We start from the raw sequence: 27,245 nt of genomic DNA, 5'->3' as shown, positions 1-27,245 counted from the left end.
GTAGCTAACCATTCCCCTGAGAATCAGAACAAAATCACTGGTGAAGACAAAGATATTCCTTTTAACATTTATAACACTTACGTATTTAATGTATTTTATAACCGTGGAATGAAAGCATTAGACAGTATGCATGGTGTCCTTTTACTATCTATATTTTAACATCTGGAATTTCTGAATGAAGATTGCAGCTTAAATATATAAACCCTTACTAACAGTGAAAGTAGATAAAAATCTGGATTTCAACTTAACTTGAAGAAGTTTCTAAGTGGATCTCATCTGTCTCAATACAGGATGCACATCTCATAAAAGCTTGCAGATGCATGAAACTATTTGAAAAGTCATTGTTAAATGTAATCGGTGACTCCTCCAAGGGAGATTTTTCACCTTCATCATTTAGGACAGCATACCAAATATTCCATGGTTGCGGTAAGTTATTCCCATCACTGGAACAAGTAACTGAAGATCAGGTGTTAAATGTGTCAGCTTCCACAGAACGCCAATTTAAGTGAAATAAGCGTTACACATTAATAATCAGCTTTGAAGGCTAATACCATAATTCTAAATCTCCTTGCTGTTTGTGACATGGCAGTCCTTCTAGAAATGTCACAAGAAAAATGACAGTTTCATCAAAGGTTGCCCAGTGCAGCAGTCCAACTTTGCAATTTATTTTATGGGTACTTATCAGTGGTTATGATAAAATTAATGCAAACAAGCAAAGACAAAAACAAACAAACAAAAAAACCTACCTAGGAGTGGATGTGAAATTACAAATTTCTACATCTAGTTTGGAAAAAGTGGTGCACTGGTTTGATTCATGATAACTTAGACCCAGAAAACATTATACACTTTCAAGTATTATTAAAATAATCATGTCATTTAAAAAGAAATAGCAGATATCTCCAAGGGCATCAAGCATTTCACCATTAACTTGATATGAATTGATAATTTTAGACAATGAAGAAGAATGTAGGTCATAAATAATAAAGAAAGAAAAGGTCAATCAGAGCCATTAAAATTTAAATAGTGCATTTAACTTTTGTTGCAGAAAATTGCTTTCTCTCATGCCAAGTACTGCATCGCTCTGGTTCAAGAAAGCATTTATGCATGTGATTAATTTAAAACATATGCTCACTTCCATTCCTACTCAGCAAAGCACCTAAGCCTATTCTCAGCTTTAATGCAAAGTCTGTATCTTTTAACTAAATCAGGGGCTTAAAAATGTAGAGGATTTGATTGGGATTTCCTATGATATTATTTCTATGAGAAAAAATAATTTGATTTTCTGCAAGTGGATTTTTTTCCACTCTTAATTGTTAGTATTTTCCAGGTAACAAATAAAGTAAAACATATCCTAGTGACATTTTTAAAGGAAATTTAAATTGTTTCACAATCTTTCGTTACAATCTTATCTGTGTATTTTCTCGGAGACCTATGCCTTTTGACTTATTTTATTTATTATTAAAGAAGTTCATGCTATTTATACTGTAGAATGGTAAATCATATTTAGAGTATTTTGACAGGGCAGATTTTTTTTTTTTTTTTTTTTTTTTTTTTTTGTGAATGTAGTTTTTAACACTGTCTATACTACTTCCTATTATTGTAAGTCACTGGACAAAATTCATTATTAGTATTAATGATCTCATGATTTTATGATTTTAGAGTAAGAATGACATTACATGCAAAGCTATTTCTTATGTTTTGTATATTTCGAGACATTTTGAAAGAGTGCTTTTAAAAACTATGAAAGTTCATCTGTAAATTGTGTCAAATGGTAAAAATGTAAAATAGGGGTGCATTGCTTGTGAGAAATAATGAAAAAGTTTTTTTAGATAAGAAACATATAGGGAGTATGAACACCATGAGTTCACCTTATTTAATTACAGGGCCCTGCTTGAGGAAGAAGACTACTGGAAATGTATTGGAGCACTGCTTTCTTAAGGGCAGTGTCTGAACAAGTGAGCTGGTAAAGAGGGCTTTCAACCAGGGTTATCAGAACCACTGGGTCTGAAGCCCAGAACAGCAAGTGGACAGAGTAGATGAGGGAAAGAGATCCAAAAGGGAATCTCAACATTCCTACTCTGAAAAGAGAATATTCAGAAGTATTCCTTGCCCTTGTGTACACTGGTACACTGGTGTACACTGGTGAACAAGAGCTGTGAGGTTATCTCTTGCTTGCACAGAAACATCCTCTCACATAGTGCTTCCACTGAATTCTATTGCAGGTTTGCCTTTGTCCTTTATGATAATTACACTGAGACACAAAATAAGGAATATAATTGGATTCTCTCAGTGATTCCAAGCACTCCGTTTAATTTTTTTACTCAAGGTAAACAATAAAGTAACAAATAGAAAAAAAAGTGATTTAAAAATTTCCCCAAGTTTTGTACTCAGTGAGATACCACTGCAGCTATATTGACAGTTGTAAGTTCCAAGGAATTAGTGTAATTTATGAAATATCCAAGACAGTAAAAAATTTTATCCTGTAGATAGAATTTCAAGGAATTCAATAGAGCAAATGTATTATTTATGAACAAAGAAAGCATTTGTTGCCTACAAGTATTCATTCTTCAATTTCTTAAGGCTGTTTTAATCTTACCCTTACACCTTTAAAATCTGGCATTTTGTACAACTATATACAGTCATGAATAGTAACATAAATTATGTGGCTCCTTTGATTAGGTTATGTTAAAATTAATAACATACTTTAAATATTTTATTTTCAATAAAGGATTTGTAGAGAATTTCACTTGTGCCACTGGATTTTATTTTTTTTTTCATGTAAGAAATTAAAATGAAATGAATACAGAGAAATTTTGTGACAACAGAAAATGTAGTACAATTCACAGAATACACCTCATCTTTAATTTTTTTGAACTACAACATTTTTGTCATAAATACAGATGATATTTTGCAAATACTCTTTTACCCTGTGTATTATCAAAATATTTTTTTCAGTGTTTTTTTTTTTTCTTTGCATTCTTTTTTATCCATACATTTTTATTTTTACATATACAGACATGCTATATACATTATGCAGAGGCTTCTTTTGGGAAAAACAAACCTTGGTAAAAAGATAATCTGAAACATCACAGAACATTTCTGTGAATCAGCAGAAAATAATTCAAATATGTCTCCAAAATGAGCTCTCCACTTCATCATCCTACTTTAATCTGCACATTTCCCTCCTCAAGAAAGCACTTGGTGGAAGGGATATACATTAAAATATACTTTCTTTGTATACCAACAGAAAATATCACACCTTGTAAGGCCTGAAAAGACTTCTTACGTCATATTGCTTATATGCACTGCAGACTAAATTTAGACACAAAATAAAATTTTTAAAAAAGCATACATTAGCAGTAGCTGATAATTACAGTTTCCAGTATTATAGGCATATAAATCCAACAAAGCATTTAAAAAAAAAAACCAAAAACCTAAAAGCAGTGAAAAAATAGTCAATAGCATTGAGTTTCTATTAAATATATATATATGTATATGTTAATAAAGTCCTATTTCAAATCGTCAGAACACAGATATGCAGATGAGCAACACTGGGGTGCTCCAGTAATGCAATAACTCTTCATGATGGAAGATCTTCTAAAACAATTCCAAGTGCTAATTTGTAAAAATGTTATACATTCTGGTTATGTTATTATGTTATTCTGCCTGCTTTCAGAGGATTAATACATTTAAAAATTACACTTTCTGTGTTCATTCAACAATATTTTTTATTTTGTGAGCCAAATAGGGATACATTATTAAGGATAAAGTCCTCAAAGAACTCGCTGAAATAGTCAGTTCTCCTCTATTTGAGATAATAAAGATTACTTGGGGGTAGTATCTCTTCTGAGAAACTGTTTTCAATCCTCTTTACTATTCAGTGACATAATGAAAAGATCAAACGTCCCATGGGACGAAACCGCATAAAATATTACAGACATTAAATCCTCCCTAAAAATTCACATTTTTTAGATCTATGCATTTTTTTCTACATTTAAATGAGAAAGACACTTTGGGCACCAATGAAAAAAACGTTTAAAATCTGGAGCTGTGTCAAACTGCTGCCTGGGTTTGCTGAAGGATTAGCAATTTGTAACTTATGTCAAAATATCTACCCTAAAGTGACAGAGATAATATATTTCACTGATCTAATTCATGTTAAATACTCTGGCAATGGAAAAAACCTGCATATAGAAATCACAAGCATCTATCCTTAACAGTTAGCAGTTATTATATACAACTGATTGAATTTGTCAGAATTTTAGGAGACACAGTTTTGCATAACCTTAGCTGTAAAGATAAATTCATTAAGATCTTGTGGCATAGAATAAGGTCATTAACAACATAATTTAAGATTATATTGCAGTAGCGTGGTGGTCAGTAGGTTTGAAAGTTCCAGAAACTCCATAAGGGATCTCTATAATTAAAAGGTTTACATGGAGATGTAGGCTTATAAGTAGGGGCTACAGAATACAAATGCTCAGCACAGAAGCAAAGGAAGTTCAGTGGGGTACTTCTCTTGTCTTTACATAGCTAGCCAAGACCTTCCATATTCCTCAATTTTGACAGTCTAATCTTACCTAGGGACTGCGAGGGCCATATCAGAACAAATACAAGATAAACACCCTCTCATCTGATTATTACTAACAACTAGGGAACAAAAGTCATTAAAAAAAAACCCAAAAAACAAAAAAAAAACCCAAACCTCCCAAGCACCTAACAGCTGCAACCCCCAATCAACTCCTTCCAGCTTTATGGCATTCTGCACAGTGTTGCATGGTATGGAACAACCCATGACCTAATTCTGGCCACATGTCGTGGCTCTGCTCTACCCCCACTGCTGTGCTATAAAGGCAGCAGCTCTTCTTCAACTGTCCTGGTCTTGTTTCTACAACTCAGCAACAACCTGACGTTGCTGTTAACATCTGCTTGTCTGAAATCAGGATGCATAGGAAGAGATGGCAGAGACTGGAATGATATACCTATTCCCATTAAGTTACCACATCAGTGGAATATTTCTTTGTTTTTGGTCTTATAGCTTTATTCCCCCGTGTTGATTCCTTTTTTCCTGGCCACCTGTCTTTAAGCTTCCAAAGTACAGGTTTAATGCAGTGGAAAATTCATTTCATGTAACTTATCAATTAATAAATTCTGCCAAATTGAACTTAAATTCTATGTGTTGTCATATTTACATAGAATCCAAAAATAATGAATGCCACTCTGTTTCATAGACGGAGATGCTGTCAAACAAACCTGTTTTCAATTGCAACATATAAGACTGACGGATAAGAACAATGGTACTGATCCAGAATACTTGGATTTCTCTGAGGCATTTGTCTATGTATAGCTGTTTGATAAAAGAATCTGCATTGAAATTCTTAAGGAATATGAGCTGCTGATATATTTTGAAATGTAGTTGTTATTAGGTACATAACAATTATTCCTCTTTTTCTGAAGATTTCTTTTTGATAAAAAAAGATGATTTATTTGTTTTTTATTTGATGAGGGGTCTGGAGCACAAGTCTTATGAGGAGTGGCTGAGGGAACTGGAATTGTTTCTTCTAGAGAAAAGGAAGTTTAGAGGTGACCTTATAACTCTCTACAACCTTTTGCAAGAAGTTTGTAGAGAGGTGAGACTTGGCCTCTTTTCCCAGGTTACTAGTGATAGGATGAGAGAGAATGGCATCAAGTTGCACCAGGAGAGGGTGAATATTAGGAAAAATTTCTTGTCTAAAAGAGCGGTCAGGTGCTGGAATGGGCTGCCCACGGAGGTGGCATTCAAGAAATGTTAAAATGTGGTGCTAAGTGACATGGTTTTGTGAGGAAATACTGGTGGTAGGTGGATGGTTGGGCTAGATTATCTTGGAGGTGTTTTCCAACCAATTAAGCATTTCTAGAAATCTTTGTCCATCTTCTTATACTACCTAATTAGCTTCTTACACTACCTAATTAGGTATCTTAACTAAGTATAAAGTTAAATCGAAAAAAAAATTTGAGCTCCAGAGAGTAGCTTTGAGTCAAATCAAGTGCCAAGTTATAAACATGCGTTTTCTCAGTGTGATGCTGTGCCAGGAACTCAGCATTTGAGTCTATGGAAAGAGGAATCTCAAACAGAAGTAGGGAAGTGACCTTGCCTCATCAAATAGCTTGTCTGGTTGTAGTGCATGCTCTTCCAGAACACTTAAAAATACTGCAGAGTTCAGAGGAAGGACACAAATATATTTGAGGAATCCTTGTGATAGGAGGATTAAGGAGCTATATTTATTCAGCTTATCAAAAAAGTGAAGAGGTAGCTTGATCTTTGTGTATAGGTACTTATACATGGAAAAGATTTGGAAAAGATAATGAGAGACTTTTCAACTTTGCTATCACAGGCATATCAAGGTTAAATGGCAGGAAGCTGATGTTAGATAAATTTAGCCTTGGGTAACTGGAAGTTTACTAAGTGAGAGAGTAGAGTTGTCATTATTTGGATTCTTTTAGATGATAATGCATAATTTCCTGAATGTTTTAACTCAATATTTGGGAGAAATAATCCATGCAATATGTGACTGACCACACAAAATGTTCTCATTCCGGCCCTTGTTTCTATTTATGAAACACCCATTATACTTTTCCTTGTGAAGAACTCAGGGGAAGAGATTTTCCTTTTCTTTGTTACCCTTACTAGAGATTCATATATCCAACCATTCATTAAGATAATTATTAAAAGCATATCTCATGAACTTGAATTTCTCACATAGACATATGCACTGATTGGGAAGGACATTTTTTTGTGTTACAAGACGATGTTTATCTTTTCAGAAATGGATCAGAGACTGGCTAGATTTGAAGATGGAGTTATTTAAACTGGGGCAGAAAATTATTTCATATATTGCTTGACTAGTTCTTACTCGTTTTCTCAGGAATACATAGGTAAGTTGTGAGTTCAGTACAAAATACTTCTTCAGGTTAAGGTTGATGTAGATCTTTGTTTTGTAGTTTTTTCCTGTTGCACCAAAGCACTTCTGTTGTTTGCTATGAGCATAGGGGTAATGCCGCCTAATAAAATTTCTGTCTTGTGTGATTTTAGGAGGCATTTTAATTTCCTTTGGAATACACATTTTTAATTTCCAAAACCTGAAGAGTTTTAATTGAAATAAAATTTAGTGCTTCTACATGTTTTGGTGCAATTTCACAGCCTGCAAGGTGAACATTCAGATTAGATGATATAATCATTTCTGGTTTTAAAAAAATCCTATAACAGCAGTTTGATTACTTGGCATCACTTTACATACATGGACTCCTGGCAACAGTTTAAAGGTAATCTACATTGTTTCACGTGAACTATAGATAACCACAGCAATAAATAAGCAATTTCATAGCATTTATCATTGCAGATTTAATTCCATAAATAGATTGTACTGATAAATATGTTAAGATTTAGTGGATAGGTTTCTAACTGGCAGCTTTTTATCCTTCCAAAAAGGAACACTTAGTCTCTGAGCAAATATTTTCTGGGTAAGAATTTATTACACATTCTATGTAATGAGGGACTGACCAATATCCACTTCTGTTTAGTCAATGAAACCAGGTGATCCTACTCCTTAGCCCTCTACAAATTGAGAGCTGAGGTGAGTAATAGGAAAAAGCATGAAGAGGGAATAACTGAGCAAATAATTTTGTTTTGGTTATAAAAAGATATATCAGAAACAATATCCTAAAATAATATACATAAATCTGATATAATTTTGTTCCTTACCAAAAAGTGAAAGAATTATGACATTACCATGTCGTTACCATTATGTCATGTAAAAATTAAACTAAGATATGACTTGAACATTTTTTCTTAACTTCTATATCAATTTACTTCAGTTTGTTAAAGCAAGAACTGAGTGGTTTATTTTGCCTCTGTTTCTCTTGGAGAAAGTTTATTGCACTGTTGAACCTTACCTTATTTTTGTTCTGAATTAGAAAAAAAAAGTATCCTTCCCGAAATCCAGTGAAGTATTAAGGGAAACACAGGTTGGAAAGAAGGTATCAATTTATCATTGTTGTTCCCTGACTAGCAAAATTCTATCAGGCTAGTTGAAAAAGAAATAGGTTAGTAAGGAGTATGTCAGATTAGGGACACTTAGCGTACACTCTCTGGAGACACCAGTGCACTTTGTGGAAAGGATGACTTTGTCATCAGCTTCTGAAATGGAGAAGCACAACTGTAGGCAGCTTAATGAGTTATCTCACTGTATAGCTTAATTAAAGATGTCAACACAATGTACAGTTGTTAAGGAAGAAAAATTCTTAATCATAGAACTATAGAATCATTTAAGTTGGAAAAGATCATTAAGATCATGAAGTTCAATCATCTGTCTAACACTAGAAGTCCACTGCCAAATCATATCCAACAGTGCCACTTTTGCACCTCTCTTAAACGCCTCCAAGGATCGCAATTCCACCACCTCCCTGGGCAACCTGTTCCTATGCTTGGCCACCCTCTCTGTGAAGAAATTCTTCTTGATATCCAAATCTATATGCCCCTTGGCACATCTTGAGAGTGTTTTCATGAGTCCTATCACATCACCTGAGAAAAAAGACCAAGACCCTTCTCTCTGCAGCCTCCTTTCTGGTAGCTGTAAAGAGCAATGAGGTCTCCCCTCAGCTTACTCTCCTCCAGACTAAACAACCTAGATCCTTCAGCTCCTTCTCATATTTCTAATGTACTGTTGTATTCCACAATTTCTATTCCCTCAACAGGTTTCTCATGCAGACGCACCTTCTTTAGAAATCAACTGTGCCTTATCTCTTTATCTCTGTGTCTTATCTCTGTACAGTTTGTGAAAACTGAGGATGTTACTTCTGCACATAGTTTTCTTTTGGAATTTCCACTCACTTTGCAGGTTCTATGGAGGCTGTTTAATATTTTACCTTTTTTGAATCAAACTCTGATCTGGACTTGTTAAAGATGCTTCATTTATTCATTAATTAGGCAGTCTGGACCTCTAAAGTTCTTCTGGAGCACCACTAAGACCTTCTGCTCTATTGATTGTTGATTGATCTGCAGTCTGCATCTTAGTCTAAGGTTCATAATAATTTATCCACAGTATCTTGAGCTGTTCACAATAGCATAGAAGTACTTCAGTAGCAAATACAAGTACAGAAACAAAAATTGATACTGAAAAAAATTGAAAACTGCATTTCTTCTAGTACTCTCCTGCTACTAAAAAATGGAGGAGTGAATACATATGGAATGGATGGATGACAGAAGAAATGAACTGAATGACAAAATTTTTATTTTATATTATATCTTATATGTGTATGTTTTTAATATTTCATTTTAATATTTTTCATTTTCCCAGTGGCATCAAAAGCAGCAAGCAAGACAGTGGTGGAGAATGAAAGCACGGTAATTTCTTTCTTTCTTTTTAATTTTCCTTCATCTTCTATACCTGATTTGAAGAATTATCTCAGATCTGTTCTCACAGAATATGCGTTAAGGACACATTGATTGTATCATGGAAAATTTGGATTGGATGATATCTGACTCTTGCTTTGTTTACACATTCTGAAAAAATGTAATGAGATTAAGAAAATTCATATCTGGATGACTGATAGACAAATGCAGGTGTAAGTTTTTCTTATCTGAATGGCCTCTTTAACATTTGAAAGTATTTCACAAAGTTAATGTATTTCATGAAGATAATAAGCTCCCATATTCGTTGGCAATTGCCTTGTATTTTGTAGGTAAAAATATCTAGTAAGCTCTTGGTAACAGCAGCTCAGTTGTTCCTTCTGCAAAGTTAGCACATATTTTCACCCGTTTGTAATTTATTTCTAAATGACAGAAGAATGTTGGTTAATTTGATGAAATGTTTAAAATGTGGAAGGCAACATTCATCAGGGTCAAAGTATTTAGCGAGACAAAAAAAAAAACAAAAAAAACCCACAACAAAAAACTGCTTGTTACTGTCAATAACTGTACTTGTATATTTTTAGAAAGATAATATCTGGCAACAGCTTTACTAAAGTGTACAGCCTGGAAATCCAAAGCAGTATGATTTAACAGTAATATAACTACATATATATATATATGCATATATATTATATATGTATGATAATATAATTATATATATATAATATAATATATAATAATATGTTATACATTTAATTTTTCAAATGGGTATGTGGTGTATCATAAAAGTTATAGGTAGTTTGATTTGGAAAAATATATTTGTTTATACTCTGACAATAGAACACAAGTTTGAGTTTGAATCCTACCAATATTGCTTGTTGTTTTATTTGAACAACATGCTCAAGTGTAATTACTTTAAATATTTAATTGAAATAATTAAAAATTACTAAAAACTATTTAAACAATATTAAAATAACTAGAATTGTGATATTTCTATTAGCCATAAAAAGCATGTAAGAAGAGTTTCAATGTGTAATGCATAAAACTTCATTGTGAAAGATTTCAGTTACTGCATACTAAACTGTATTAATATTTTCTAGAAAAACTGGGAAAGGACAAGGACATTCTACTACATTTTTTTTTGAGAATCTTAAAGATTCTGATTTCCTGTAATTTCCAAGGAGTAGTTATTCACCAATTAGACAACCAAATTCTGCCTGGGTTGGGGACAAAAGTCTCCTTTTGGTTTCAAATGCTTGTTGATAGGAGCTCAGTTTATAGCAAGACACGGCTCAAGCCTGATTTTGATGAGGAAATATAGATTTGTAGCTGAGTAAGAATGTAAGACTTACAGAAGAGGAAGAGTAGTCCTTTTTATAAGCTGTCATGTGCCTTGCAAAAACGTGCTCAATAATATTGGGAGAGAGATTGTCATACAGTGTGAATACAGTCATAGACATGGCTATAGGATATTATCACTGTCCAAAGGAAGAGCTGTAATGCTTCATTTGCTTACCAAACATCTATTCAGAAATGGCTGACTTCATGTAAACATTCATTATTAACCAGTAGCAAAATATATTTTTCTGCAACATGAAGACTACTGAGCCTGAAGAACAAGAGCCTCAACTGGACATTTTGTTCCATCAGAACAAAATATTTTGGCTTCTACAGTAAATTGCACGTGTGAAGGTTGTAGAATATGTAGTCCAACTATTTTTTCAAGTTTTTAATGCGTCAGCTCTAATTGTTATTACCATACACATTATAACTCAAGAACCCTGATTTTTTTTTTTCTTTTTTTTTCTTTCTTTTCTTTTTTCTTTTTTTTTTACGGAAAAGGTCACATCTTGTCTGGACAATTTGCTCAGAAAGCAATAACAAGACTGGTGTTTAAGGTAGGAGGCACAAAGCATGCGTTTCTTCTATGCATGCATTTCTTCTATTTCTTCTATGCTAATTCCACATGGAAGAGTAAATCTAGCTATATGTGCTTTGACAGCTAGGCTTATAGATACAGAGAAGTCTGCTATAACAATTCTTTCCCTATATGTCCAAAAATCTGCAAAGTTTTATTGTTCAAAGAAGGTATATAGACCTCAAATATGCATTGTTCTACTAGAGACATTCTGTTCAGAAGTTGTTTTTCTACAACTATACTTAGTAATAAAAATGAGTTCAGAAAAATGCATGGAGTATAATGCTGTCGAGTCTTCAGTGAGGCTGGCTAGGAACCAGCAGTGTCATGTAGAGATCTCTGTATTCCCTAATTAGGATATTTCCATGGCTGGACCTACAGACCTTGGGGAGCAGCTGCCAATCATTTATTATTCTCCTTTCCATGAAAGTCAGACAGAAGGAGATGAGAGCTGAGGTGGAGGAAATTGAAGGACAGTAATTGGAAGTTAATTCCTCAGGATAGTCTCACTGGAGAGATCAACAGAGTTTAAACTGCAATTTTTTTGAGGACAGATTTGGTTCCTTTACTTTCTGCGTTTACAAGATATCCTTATCCTGCAAGATTACAATTTGCTACTCAACCACATACCATGTGTTATTTTTAAACTACTATACACATGGCACCTGTCTTTTTTTAATCCTATAGTCAACTTTCAGATAATGGAAACTGGTATAGCTACTACTTACAGCTCCTGGTGTAGCAAATATGATTCCTGTTGGTCTACACAGACAGAAAAATGGTATATTTGCCATGACTTCACTGTGGGTAAAATTTTAGAACTTCAATTTTACATGTGAAAATAATTGACTAAAAGAAGGAAAGAAAAGACAGTGATGTGTAAGGGGGGAACCGTGAGCCACACATTCTTATATAAAAATTTTTGTTTCTTATTTTTTGTGGTTTTGTTTGTTTGTTTGTTTGTTTCTATTTTTATTGACTTGTTGATTAAATAAAATTCCTAAATAAATAGACACTGCTTCTTTTAAACTATCTCAGGAAGTCTGACACAAAGTTCATAACAGGGGCAAAGGCATGCAAAGTTTCTTTGTTTTAAAATTGCTTATAATTCAGTTCCAGAATTTTAGAAGACAATGTCAGATAGTTTCAAATATAAGTCCTGTAATGGGTTCTTAACTAATGAACGCTGTTGATTTTAATAGAAGATGATGATGCACAGCATAGATTGGATTCTCATTTCTGGTGTTGTGTGCTGTTTCAGTTTCATTTTTCAAGTGTATGCTTCTTTACTCAGAAAGAATTATTAAAAGTTGTATATGTATCTGAAGGAAATACTTTATGATCATACAAGGAGTAGAGTTTATTTTTAAAAAATCATACTTGTGATTAATATTTATTTGAGTCAACTGCATATTTTAAATCAGCTCTAGCCTCTATCCTTTGTTTTCCTGTTTTTGATCCTGACCAGTACATTAATAAACAATACTGCAGATATGAGAAAAGTATGAAATATAACTTCTATGACTTAGTGGGTACAAAACTGTTACCTAATTATGGAATGACAATTTAAGTGTGATGTAAAAGATAGAATAAAACCAGATTGTTTAGAGAACTTAAGCTGAAACTGAGTAATTCTGATATAGAATAACTAGGAGTAGGTTAAATTGGAGTGGGCTGCAATAACATTCACTTTGTAGTTGCATACTTAAATACAGGAAATCACACAAAACAAGATAAAAGTTATATATATATATATATACATATATATATATATAGTTTAAAAGTTAGATACATATAAAAAAATAAAAAGACAATCACAATCAATAATAACAACAACAAAACTTAGTGTATATTTGCAGTGTTTCTGTTTGATATGAAGGTAGCCATATCATAAACTTATACAACATAATTCAAAGCCAATCTTTAGTTTTCTAGGATACAGCAGACTTTTTCCAATTTGTGTAGGTTCATCTGCATAAAACTTTAAATATAATGCATTTTTGTTTCCATTTTTAATAGATACACATCAATTGATTCTTCCATAAACAGTGGGATTCCCTACCATATTTTTTTACCTCATAGTAGAATAAACAATTTCTTCAGCATTACTATATAATATGTACCTTTACTCACAGTTTCAACCTTATAAAGTGGAGAAATTCAGTCCCTCAAGAAGGCTCCTCTTATTTGTTTAATTATTTTTGTAGGGAATTTCAGACTATACTCTTAATTCCACAGTATTTTTAGATTATACACAGGAGCAGGATATAAGCAAGATCAGTCAGTCAGCATTTATGTGTCCATGTAGAAATACATAGTTTATTGGTATTACCTGGACTAGGTTAACTGCCTAAGTATATTTAAAATGAGAGATTGGTGTATTTAGTGATTCTTTAATAGTGGCCTAATCTAAAGGATTTCAAACAGTTAAAATTGTCATTAAGGAGCTAACACATACTTGCTGAATATGGTCAACAATAAGAAGCTGAAATCAATAAAAAGACAATTAAGATATTCCACATTCCATCCAACTAAGTATATGCAATACAGTACACTATTTCCTAAAACAAACAAAAACATTGACTTGAAGTTCTTTGTCTAATTCTCCAAAATATAACTTCAATCATTAATTAGTTCCTCTGTTCTCAATTTTGGACAACCATCACATTTAATTTGGGAAAATATCTCCTGTATGATTTATATGAAGAACTGCCAACACGTCAATTTATATATTTATTTTTAACCACAGAGGTTTTGCTGTAGTATAGGCGAGAAGAATCATTACTGTAAAACAAATTTCTTACCTCTGATGGATGTCCAACTCTTATATAGGTACAAACTGGATCAAAAGCTCCTGTTCCACAAGCCAGAAGATGTGTTCTATTGTATCGGTGAAGGACACGGATGTAATTAGCACATTCATCCTAGTTCACATAAAATATAAGAAAATCTTAGCATTTCTGTTAAAAACAATTAAAAAAAAATATGTATTTTTTAATATCTTAGGTATCAAATCATGTTCTTCATAATGAGAATTTCTTTTCTGTTATTTATAAAATTTTAGTTCTCCCACTTTATCCTACTACTTCAGTCTCACCAAATCCATGAGTGGACACTTACAACATGTTTAGAAGGAAGTTTAGAGCTCTGATTTATCACAATTTACTCTAGGCACTTAACTAGTCAGGAGTGATTAAATTGTAAAACATATTTTGTGTTTCTTCAATCTTAGATACATTTCACAAATCTAGATATTTGTTTCATTAACTTTTATTACATGCAGTAGGCATTAAAATGAGAGCAGGACATATGAACAGTCAACAAATGGCTTATTTATCAAGTGAACTTTATTTCAAGAAAGTAACACTTCATTTTCTTTTTCCATAAGACTACTGCATTTGTGTGTGTCTGTATGTGTGTAATGCATTGCTAATCAATACTTTTTATATTGTATAGCCTCATGCTTTTTTAAGTTCCACCATTCAAGCTCTCCTTTGAAGAAGAAATTATTCAGTTTCCCTAAAGCAATACCCTGGGACTCATTAGTATATTTGCAGCTTCATAAATATTACAGTTAACAAACTTACAAGCATTGTTTTGAGTTGTGGGGTCATTACAATTCCTAAACTAGAAGTAGAGACTGAATAAAGTTATTTATTTTGGGACTTCACTGACTTAGTTTATCGGGGTTTTTACCATTATGTAGTATTTTCTGTGTGCGAAGAAATAATTCTATTCATTTTCTTTAGTTGTGTGATCTTTCTATTACTCAGACCCTGGGTTTTAAGATGTTAATACCAAGTGTAAGGCAATTGTAATGAGATTAATCTCAGCTAACTATAGCCATTCTGAAGTTTTTGGTTCTAATCTAAGCTTTTCTTCTAGATGCTTTCAGTAGTCAATAAAGAAGCTCATATATCTCCAAAAAGCAAATAAATCTATCCTAAAATTAGTGTGTAAAAGAGAGTGGAGGGATTTCATTTTGGAAATTTTTCTCTCCTTCACTCCAGTTTTCAGACTAGATGAGAAAAATCTTGGGTTTTAATGCCCATCTGCAAGAAGTTAATGTCCCAAAGAGTAAGTCTGTAGTGGAGCCATGGAAAGAATTCACACAGCCACATTAGATTCAAAACTAAGAAACTGCCTTTCTTTTTTCTTCAGTCCTTTGCATCATTCAGTGCAAGTGTTCAAATTTATGAAACAACAACAACAAAACAAACAAACAAACAAACAAACAAACAAAAAAACCCAACTCATATGGAAAAACTATCCTTTGTAATATCCTTTAAATATCTTTTAAATAGCCTTAAAATGAGAGGATATATCATGGTAGTTGAGAGTTATTTTTGCCAATAGGATGTTTGACTCAAATATAAGGGCTTAAAACAAAATCATGGAGAAAAGAGAGTTATCAGCAACCCTGCAAAGGAGTGATGGAAAAGGTCAATGAACACAGGCATCTAGTGATGTGACAGGAATTGGAACACAAAATCAACAAAAAGGAGTCACTTTCAGCACTTGAATGTAAACAAGGAAGTATCTAACAAAACCACTAGGGAGAAATGCCCCATAAACTTTCTAGAAACGCAGCATGCTGGAGTGCCTCTCAGTTCCTGTAGGATAATGCATGCAGTATGAACAATAAAGATGATGAGTTAGGGATGTGCATGCAGTTGCAATACTATGATGTTGCTGTCATCATGGAGATTTTGTTGGATGGCTGCCATGAGGGAGCGTTGCAATGGGAGGATGCAGGCTTTCGGGGGAGGGTAGGAAGGGGATCTGTTGCAGGAGGTGAGATAAAGGGGTGTTGCCCTCTATGTGAGAGAGCAGTTAAAGTGCACTGAGTTCTGCCTGGAGACGTATGAGGAGCCAATTGAGAGTTTATGGATTAAGTTTAAAGGGAAGACAGGGATAGGTGACATTATCACTGATTCATGCTCTCGGTGACATGAAAAAGTAGAATGAATAGATGAGGCCTTCTGCAGACAGATAGGGGCCTCACATTCATAGGATCTGATTCTCATAGGAGACTGGGCATTTGTGCACCAGCTACTTTTTTACATGTGCCTGCTTCGCCAGGGTGAGGTGGAACAGATGCCTTCCAGAGTTCCCTTCCAACCTGTCATTCACTGAATCTTTGAAGGAAGCAGGAAACCTACACAGGCATGTAACCTGTTGTATAATTAAACATGTATGTGCAAAGAACAAATAAAACTTGTTTAATATCATAAGTTTCTGGAAACTTAAAAAAAAAAAATTGTCTTTTTCTATGTGGTCTCTCACCTGGTCAGGATTTTTAGACCCACTGAAAAAAACCCTGAATGTCAGTTGATAGAGAATAAATGAGTTTGGATTAGTGGGGTGACATCATCTATGCATCAGTTAGAACTCAGAGACAGAAATACCCATTTTACTTGTGCTTCACAAATGTTTTCTAACCAGCAGCAGTGGAATGGCAACATAAAGGATGCACTGTAATTTTTAAATAGATGCTTCACTTGGCACTGATGCTCTTCCCTCTGTCTTCGCTCCCTCCCAAGTATGACCTTCCTGACTTATAGCCCTCTGTTCTGCCTCTGTGCTGTTGTGCTATTTTATCCATGGTTTCTTTTTGTTATCCACATATCTCTTCATCTTTGTCTCAGAAGAGATTTAGAAGGAGAGAGATCTTAGGATTATTTTTCTCTCTGCGTGGGTTACAGATTTTTTTTTTTCTACATGTCTTCATAGAAATGCCTGACATTTTCTGCAGATAAAAAACAGGATAAGACAGACACCAAATATAGAAAAAGTAATTCCAAATGGCTAGGCTTTATCAAAATTATATACAAATTGGAAAAGGTGCTATTCTGGGATCCATCAGACAAATAGTTTTTGCTTCTGGCCCCTCTAATAACATCCTATACACATAAGAAGGAAGAGATGCATCACGCAGGAGAACATTAAAATAAGTCATCTTCCTACTTCCTATTTAAACAGTTAAATATTGTGGTTGTTTTTAGGAGACTGCTTAGATGCATTATTAGATCAGTGGAATTTTATTAATCTGAAGTTTCTTGGTGCGAATGTTAGTCATAACAGAATTTGATTTTTATTTCTGAATGCTGATTTCCAATGCTGATAAACTACTTGAAAGGATCAAAAGTTCTCACACTACAGGCCAACAGGTATGTTTCCTGGCACACTGGATAAAAGTTTTCTGAAACTGTATTTATGACTACAGTATTTGAAGTTTTACTGCTACAATATCTACTGATAACCTTATACAGGTTGTAAAAGCTTATCAAAGTGCCCTGTTGTTTAATAAATATGGCTAGTAAAGAATGTGTAAAGTTTCTCAACACTGAAATGCTTATTATCAGTCTTGCATAATATTATTTGCACAGTTAGCACCAGATATTTTTTTTAAAGAAAAATAAAGAAGAAAATAGCATGGAAATAATAAAGAAGTCTTTGAAAGCTAGTTGATGAGTATTTTTTTTCTCAGAGACTTTATATTGTGAAAAATAGAATTCTGAACTTACAAATGTCAAACTGTTGATTTTAAGCTGTAATGCCATTAAGCCAATATTCATTTATGGTTATTAAAAAAAAAAAAAAAAGGAAGATGAAAAGGCAAATAATAGAAAATGTTTTGTTTGCAATTTAGCTTCTTTTCAGGTTGAGCAATTGCAGAACACTAAGTACTGAGCCTGCTAATGAAAATTACTAAGGATTCCATGGAATTAATTAGCTGTACCCATTCAAGTTGTCCCACGCATAATTAGGAGTCACACGGAGATCAGAATATTAATTGGTATTGTTTGGTATTAAAATATTTACAGTTTTCACAGTTTTAATGTCTTTTTCTCAGAGCCTCCAATTCTGGAGTCTTGTGTTTTGTGTTTTGTTGTTGTTGTTGTTGTTGTTTTAATTCTGTGCTTTTCTTTTTAAAAATTGGGGCACCTGACTTCCACATTACATGGAAAATATGGGAAACATATTAATTTTTTAAGTTATCACGTTCCTTCCAGTGCATATTTGAAGGCACACTAGCAGACTGGATTTTAAAAGATTTCAAATTTCAGGGAATCTCATGAATCTGAGAGGGAAAACTTTACATTACATTGGAACACCCATAACTATTTATGTATTTATTTAACCCAAATAATATTTTCAAAATATCAGAAAATACATCTAACGTGTAGCGTTGAAGGAAAGGTAGCAGGGCTTTAACAGTAGTAACAACTTATGGCTAGGGATCATATTAAATAAAACTGAAACACTTTATGTTTTGGATTCATTTAATATGACCATGAAGTCCAGATAATATAGAAAAACACTATATTCAACCAAAGGCACCTGAAAATCTCAAGGCTCCAAAAACATCCAGAAAAATGCAACGAACTACTAATATAAATACAAAATGATCAGTTCTAAGCCAGGTTAGTGGGAGGAGTAATATACTATGCTGTTGTTTTTATTATTATTATTACACTATTTTCCATCTGATTCACCCATTCTCTTGATGTGGGCATTTTGAGAAAAATTTTTATTGCTTCCTAGACTTCACTCTGAATATGTGGTGGTTATCATCAAGGCTGTTTGTTTGCTGTACTTTTGTGGAAAGCATTGTGCTGGTCTATGTTCCTATCACTGTTGCTGTAAAACTATCATCATTATCAAATTGGTGTGAGCTCTTGCAGCTGTGAGATTTACTAGATGTCTAATGTGCTCTGTTTTTATGAGTTGCAGATAATGAGCTTGGTGCACTGCAAAATTATAGAGAGGTTCCATCCAGAAGAACTTTCATCCTGTGGTATAAATGATACCAGACGCTGTGTGTCGGTGAGCTTTCATGTCTTTTTCTGGGAAATGATTAAAGTTTAAGCATTGAATCACAAGAACAGTAGAGTTGGGCTCATTAAAATACAATATTTATATTGGTATTTCAGAAAACCTGTGGGGCAAAAGAACACTTTATAATTACTGATAATTTTGTTACTTTTTTAATGTATTCTAGAGATTCCAAATTTTAAAAATTATTTGGAATGTGAAACAGTCTAAACACAAAAGGTAATCTATGTGTATGAAAAGAAAGAGAATAAGAACTGGGAGAAGGGAATTACTACGGTACCTTCCTTGGTATCATTAGAAAAAACATTAGGAGAAAGTTCAAATGATCAAAATGTTCATTGTCTGTTTATGAGCTGTTTTGAAAAGCAATTAAACTAATAATTTAGTATATTTGTGGTGGTTACACAATTTTAAGCATCAACACACAATTATGTCTCTGCTTTGATCTGCCTGAAAATTAGACATTCCTGAGTACTAGTTTTGGATGAGCAAAAGCTATAATTTGGATTACTTATAACAGATGATACTTACAGCATCTCTTCCTTTAATTATGCATTCTTCTGCTTGAAGACGTGTACTAGGCCAATGGATCTAAAAAAAGAACACAAAAATAGAAAATAGTACAATTTGTAGTCTGATGTTAAAATTTTTTCACTATTTTTCATGTGAGACTCTTTTATTGTATGTTATTACATTTAATCGAGCTTCTATTACATTTTGAACAGATTTCAAGCCAAATAATTACCCTCTAAATATCAATACAAGTGTACAATATAATAGATATTTTGAATCATGAAAGTTTTGCTTGGGTTAACTCAGCTAAATTAATACTAGTAGACAGAATACAAACACAATATATTAGACAATTTATATAACAGCAGTAGAAATGTTGTTTATAAATTTTCAGTGACTTCCAACAATTTCCCATAAAGAATTAATTTTGAACTACTGATTTCCTGCTTTTAGTGGCACTTAGGAAAGAAACTGGTTTATAGAAGGCAATTATTTGCCTTCTAGGAGTAAGATCAGCTCTTCAGAGTCTATTGCTGAATGTGAAGCCAAATTATGCAACTAGAATATTTTTTCAGTTATCTATTGTATAAAATTTATTTTTCATTACAAATGCATGATTTGTTTGGATCAAAACAATGTTAAACAATGACTGAGCAGACTGGAATGATTACTTCATTTCTTAGAATTTTTAAAAGTGAAAACAAAAATGTTCACTTCAGTGATATCTGGCTTGGCTGAAATCCAGTAACTGTGAAAAACTGTCTCATCATTAAGACATTTTTGTCAGTAGTGTTATTGTTGTTGTTCTAAATTAAATCCTTCTTCTCTTAAACTTTTTGTGCAGTTGTATTAATTGAGCTTTCTTGAAGTAATTCTAACACCCAAAAATCTAAGCAATTGTAATAAATTATAAATTGTAGAAGTGTACTAGAAAGTGTTTGACATCACAGAATCATAGAATGTTTTGACACAGAAAAGACTTTAAATAGTATCAAGTTCCAATCCTCCTGCCATGGACAGGAAGACCTTCCATTAATCAAATTGCCCAAATCCCTATCCAGTATGCTCTCAAACACTTTCAAGAATGGAGCATTCACTGATTTTGTTTTGTATTTTTTTGTTGTGTTTTTTTTTGCCTATCAGTGATGCAAGAGAATGTTAGGAATGAAGAAACTGAGAAACCACATCATGAATGAAACACTTGACTCTGTAGCCTAATATAAAATATATTGTTTGTAGGTGATTGTATTTGGATACTTAGTCCCAGTGCAGTTCAAAATATTTTATATGCATATTCTCCACTTAATGGATGCTGAATTAGATGCATAAACACAATTAAGGGAGAGACAAAACTCCAGGATATAACTCAATTTTCACCCCTTGTCTGAAAGTTTGACAAGTGGCTGCAGAGTAAGCAACAAAGCTTTGTTCCATAACATACTCTGAAGAGAAATGGGGGATGTGTGCCTCTTGCAGAGGTGAAGGGCTTTGCCTCCTGAGTGCACTGCTTTCATTAAAAGGCTCATGAGCAGCAGGAGCTATGCTATATCTCTGTATCTACCACTTCTACTGTGGATCTGCTTTCTAAAACTGCCTCCTGCACATTGTCTTCTGCAAGTGAAATCCTGTTTCTGTTGTTGGCTCAGCGATTGTGTTACCTATTGGGATACATATCATTGCTTGTTGTAGCTAAGGGTGCCTAATGAAAGGATAAATATAAGGGATCATCTCTGTACCTTTTCCAGCAGGTAAGAAGAGGTGTAGAAATCTATCTTGGATGCCTATAGCCATTTATCTATCTCTAAGCCAAACCAATGTTTAATGCCCAAAGTTGCTCCTTACAAGGCTGATGAGTCTCAAAACAAATAGGCATTAAGATTTTGATCTCTTCAAAATTCTTATAGACTAGAAGCTAAAATAAATTGTCTTTTCTGTCATAGGAAATATATATATATATATATAAAAGAATCAGAAAAAAGCTAATTTATTTATTTTAATCCTGAAAACAGAAAAGCTGTTCAATCTGTCAATCTATGATCATTTGCAAAGAAATTGATGGTAAATGCCTCAAGATAGTAACATTACATTAAAGGGTATTTGTGTAATTATTTCATTTTCCCTTTTTTTGGGATAAATGGGTTATGTCTGTGCTGCATGGATATCCAGATATTAGCCAGCTGTAATGGTAGCCTTTAACTTGCCACATGTATGTTTTCCTAATGTTTATGCTTTCATGTTATGAAAACTACCAACCTTAACTTTGAATTGGTTCTTTGCCACAATTAAAATCTTTTGGCAAACTGGTAGTAACAAGTGTTGGGAAATTTTTGTGTGCATCTAGACTGGAATAACATCATACTAACATAGATTTCACAGGTCTGCAAACTTGATCTTTTATTTGGACATAATTATTCAAAACTTGTCACCACTGCAGACTACTGTGAAGTAAATTTTTAAATTGCTTGTTTAATGAAAGTTTCTCATCTTGCACTACAAAACTATTATCCTTGATAACTGAATGGTATAATTATAGCTGGTATAATTTTTTTTTTTTTAAAGCTATGTTTAAATATATTCTTCATAGACAAAAAAGAAAAAAAAAAGGAAAAAAGAAATCATAGGGCAATACAAATGATAGCTACTGAGTAAATTCAGAGAGGAACCAAAATTTAATTGGATCTGGAATCTTAATTAGTATTTCCAAACAGCTTTCCTGTTCAGTCATTAGTCTCAAAAAAAACAAGATAGCATGTCTAATGAAAGCTAATTTCAGGAAACTATATGAACTTTATAGCACTGTTAGCTAAAATGGACTACTGTGTGAGCTAGTCTGAACTCTAGGACATTGCAGAGCAACTAAGCAATTGAATTAGTAAATTGTGCTTAATGAACACATAGATTGTTTTTGTCTGAGACACAAATTCTGAAAAAAAATAACTGGTTTTGTGTGTTAGATGTTATTTGTATTGACATACATATCATCTTAACTCTCAGGAATTAATTCCAGGGAATAATCAAGTTCACTGCTAAATCACATACTTCTTATTTCCATTTGTATATTTTCCTATGTGATATTCAAAGGAGATGCAAGCAATGCCTGCTCTTGCAGCCTTGTGTTCAGCTGAAGTGAAAATACAGTTAGCTCTACCAGACGTAAGAAAGGCATTATATATTGTAGAGGTTCTATTGCATCTTGCAATGTCTGTATAAATCCTAATCTGAAGTTATCTCATAGTGGACCAGAAACTGCACATTGAAAGCTGTCTGCAGGAATGCTTGTCGTAATAGCAAGCCCTTTGTGAGCACTTTGAAGAAGCAACTATGATAAACAGCTGTCTGTAAAGAGTTTTTGGACAAATAGGGAATATATTTTAATTTCCTTTCTACAAGAGAATAAGTAGAATCAACAGTTATCCTCCTCTGTGAGCTTTTAGATCACTTGCAGTGAGCTGCCAGCATTGATTCATTTGCTGTCGAAAAGATCTGCTCTGGTCATCAATAAAATTAACCTTTTAAAATTGGCACCAGATATCAAATAAGTTCTCTATCAGCTTGTTACATCATTACAGAACTTAAATATTTTGGATTAAATCCCAAATGTGTATAATGTTTGATTCTAAAAGTGGTGTGAAAAAAAAAAAAATTATATCTGGAGAGAAAGTAAAAGTCACATGGAGGGAACTCTGAAGATTTGCCTTTACATATGATTTCAAGTACTTGTCTGGTTTTAATTCTCTGTAAATGCTAATATCCACATTTCAAAGACAGTAGCTTTGTTTCAAAAGTAAGACATATTAAACACTGTAATCAAGATAATTTCTGAATACCATAAGAAAAGAGAGAAACAACAAACAAATACAAATAAAAACAAATACAAAGTAGGCTAAAGAATATGACCAGTGAAGAACTGAGATACATAGAAGGACTATGCCATAGTTGAAATCTTAACTCAGAATTCCGGATTTCCCAGACAATGCAACAGGAATAGTTTTCTTCTCTGAGAAATATTTTGCATTTGCACTCATCTTTTCTTTAATGTGTATTAATGCTGCTCTGAACAATAGGTGCCTAGTATAATTTTGGTAGGTATATACACAAACAATTAATAGTATACCAAAAGAAATCTCTGATCTATCTTTCAGAGTGCTTCTTCATGTCTGACAGCTGAACTGTGCTGAACCTTCAGAAACTTAAATCTGTTTATTAAATGCAGATTTATAGGATACATATCTCATATAAGATGAGTTTTTTGGAAATGCTGGATTATTTTGGCAGACAATAATTCTCAAAGAAAAGGCAATGAAGTCTATCCAAAGATGCCAAATATCTGAAATAAATATGTCTTGCATCCTAGAGAGAGAATAAAACCCAGAAACTTGCCTCCTTCTTACATTTTTGCCAGGTTATAACTGGTATCTTAGATTAAGTAAACTAAAATCTTCAGTTAGAAAAAAAAGGTCGAAGGCTAACCAACACATAGTTAAAAGAAGCTTAATATAAATCTTTGATAATGATGAATCAACATATGTCTTTTTTTTTTTTTTTTTTTTCCCCAAGAACTTTCCCTAGCATATCTCATTAATTAAGCTCTAACATAACATAAATGTTTCATTCTAGACTTTTCCTGATATCGCAGTGGGACACTTAAATTTTCCCCAGCTATCACTGAATGAGATCTGTGCTGAGTAAACGTTGGGAAAAGAGAAAAGGAATATGGCAAGGGAGCTGAGACACAGTGAGGTCATGTTTCCAAATGTGTAAGGTCAAGCTCCATTTATTCCAGTGTCTCATCTTTTGCACATCATAAAAGCAGGCATGCAGAGCTTCTATTAATTTGTCATGTCCTGCACACAGGTCTCAAGACAGAGAATATAGTTTCAGAGTAAAGAGCTGATCTTCTATCTAAAAACAACAAGATATAGTGCATTGAATTTAAGAGTGTATCCAGATGAGACAATGGTGGTGGGACAGAATGTAAAATATTATATCCTATCATCTTTCTTCATACAGATTTACTACCAAACGGGAAAGAAGAGGAGGGAAGAAAATCTCTTTTTATAAAAACAGCTGCTTCTTAAATGTCTTCATATCCCTGACCTCTAATATCATGTCACAGGATATTAATAATTTTTATCAAAAGGAAAAGGAGTTTACTTATACCTCACTGTGCAGGAACACAGCTCACTATGTAGTAGTGCACTCCAAGGAGTTAAAAAGTGTTGTTTTAATATATTTTGTTTAGATAAATTCTCAGACAGTCTGAGTGTTCCCATTTCTCTATGTTACCTTGCAAGATTACCTTGCTGAAACTGTTTATAAAAAGGATAAAACATATCCTTTCACAGTCATGGAGCAAAGGGAGGTAAGAAAGGCCCCTTAGTGCAAAGCTGACTGGGGTGTTGGCATGATAATATGTTATTCACTTACAAGTAGGGGAAAAAACAAAATAATTTGATACATAAGCCTAGTGATCATTGGAGTACTAAGATTAACAAAAGTAATTTTTCTCTAAAGTACTTTATTTACTTGCATTTTCATTCATTTAATCATTTGAGAATGAATGAAAATAACATCAAAACTCATGGAAAAAATTTTAAAAACCAGGAAAGCTGAAGTATTTCAAAGCATCTTTTATTCTTAGTCAGCATGATTGTGGAAGGAGTGGTGGTCCCACAACCTCACTTCACCACCACATGCCTCCAGTGTAGCAACCAAGTGCAGAAGGAAGCCAGGGCCCACATCAACAAATACTCAAGTCTCTTTACTTCAGTTGCCAGTTTGCCAATCTACTGTAGTATCTATTATGTACCAAGCTTGCTAGTACGATTATGACATGAACCACCCTTCTCCCACAGATCTCTGAGTAGAATTCAAATGAAATTTTCAGTCAGTACTTACCAGCACTGGCTTTTAGCCAGTGATGTATTTTCTAAAGAGAGGTAGAAAATAATCAAAAGATTTTTGTTATACTTTATTTACTTTTCTGGGGGACGGGGGGAGGAGAGGGTGGGTGTATGCATTTGGTGTTTTTTGTGTGTTTTTTTTTTTTTCTTTTTTTTTTTTGTGATAGAAAAACTACACTAATAGAAGGGAAAGATCATTTCTTAGTTACATGTCAGAGATGTAGACATCAGGTGTGTATAAGGTGCTGTGTGATGTTCTAAATTTTAGTAGACATTCTGAAAAACAGTGAGAAAGAACTTTCAGTGTCCCCCAGCTCTCTTCACTGAGAGTGACCTTTATGAGATATTCCTGGAAATGAAATGATAATTGACGTATTTTTCTTACAGATAAACATGACGCTAAAGTTCATGCACAAAACGTCAGTGTTTACAAGAACACCATTATCTCATTTCCAACCATGCAAACTCTGATATTCTATGCTATGCATTGTAACACAAAGTGACAAACATATACATCTTTTTACTCCACCTCTCGGTAGTTGTTGCTGATTCGATCCAAACTGAGGGAGTACAAGAGGTCTCTTCCTCCCACGAACAGTCGCTCTTGATACTCATCCAGGAGCATTATATGAAGACCAAGATATCCAAATGGGCTATGAAAGACTGACGTCCTGTTTAAATCCCAGAGCTCTGAAATGCAATCAGAGTGTGCGTGATAAATACCAAAGAGCTTAACATCATAGCTTCATTTTCATATTCTCCTAGGGAACTAGACAAGAATTTGTGAGACATTAAAATGCTAATCATATAATCTTTGAGTAAGAAAGAGACACAAAACACCTGGGAACAATTTTCAAAATGAGCCAGCTCTCTAGGAGACTTGCATGTGAATCTTTACATCATAATCTTTGTGCTCAATATATCAAGAGGTGAGGATGGGAGAAAACAAGCTTTCTCCAAAACATTTTCTGAAAAGGAAAAAACACTGCTTAGGACATTAACTGTAAATGTGAAGAAAGGAATGAACTGATGCAAATTGAAAAATTACTGGAAATTTTTTCCTTGTCTTTCACTCAGGCATGTTGAACTGCAGGCATACTGTATGCACAACATTGTTCTACTTTTGTTTTTTGGGGGGATTCCATTGATTTTTTTTAACCCCGGCACCATCTCAACTTAGTTCATGGAAAATATTGCCACTAAATTCAGTGAGAAGAGTTCAGAGTCTGTAAAATACATATTCATAATTTTCCAAGTGATTATTGATTTTGTCAGGAAATATGTTGAAGTGTTAAAGCAAGTTGGGGTTTAGCAGTATTTGGTCCAGGCTAAACTGACATAGAGAAAGTGAAATTCATCCTGTGTAATGTTGCAGAAACTTGGAATCAGGCCCCAAGAAGAATGAAAGAGGCAAGCAACCAGGTCCTTCTTCACTCTTGAGCAGATGGTGCAGAGCACAGTCTGGCGTGCATCAGTTCAGAGAGGCTGACAATCATTTTACTTTGGGAAACCTCTAGAGAATTCATTACAGAAAGTGCCCTAGAACTGCATTACAAAGAGCAAAGTTGGGAGTGAAGAAAAGGAACTAGGTTCCTTTGGCTATATTGTGATGAATTGTTTTATTTAGAAGAAACAAAAGTCACTCTTGATAAAAGTGACCAAATTCCCTTCAGTTTATCCTCAG

The 27,245-nt window shown here is 33.6% G+C and overlaps 1 protein-coding gene across 1 annotated transcript in view; it reads right to left on the bottom strand.

The window, feature by feature from the left end:
• The window catches only part of SEMA3E (semaphorin 3E), a 65,544-nt gene extending 39,310 nt beyond the window's left edge, over positions 1–26,234 (bottom strand). Inside the window, exons 1-3 of the mRNA XM_090134399.1 lie at positions 26,091–26,234; positions 19,677–19,736; positions 14,111–14,230 (exon numbers count right to left, since the gene is read on the bottom strand). Of these exons, the coding sequence (XP_089990525.1) occupies positions 14,111–14,230; positions 19,677–19,736; positions 26,091–26,186 (276 nt within the window). The 5' untranslated portion in view covers positions 26,187–26,234. The remainder of the gene's footprint in view (positions 1–14,110; positions 14,231–19,676; positions 19,737–26,090) is intronic.
• Positions 26,235–27,245: the final 1,011 nt, after the last annotated feature.

Source organism: Phasianus colchicus, chromosome 1 (genome assembly GCF_987193195.1).
Source record: "Phasianus colchicus chromosome 1, bPhaCol1.hap1.1, whole genome shotgun sequence".
In the NCBI taxonomy this organism is placed as follows: domain Eukaryota; kingdom Metazoa; phylum Chordata; class Aves; order Galliformes; family Phasianidae; genus Phasianus; species Phasianus colchicus.
This window is presented reverse-complemented; position numbering and strand designations above follow the sequence as displayed.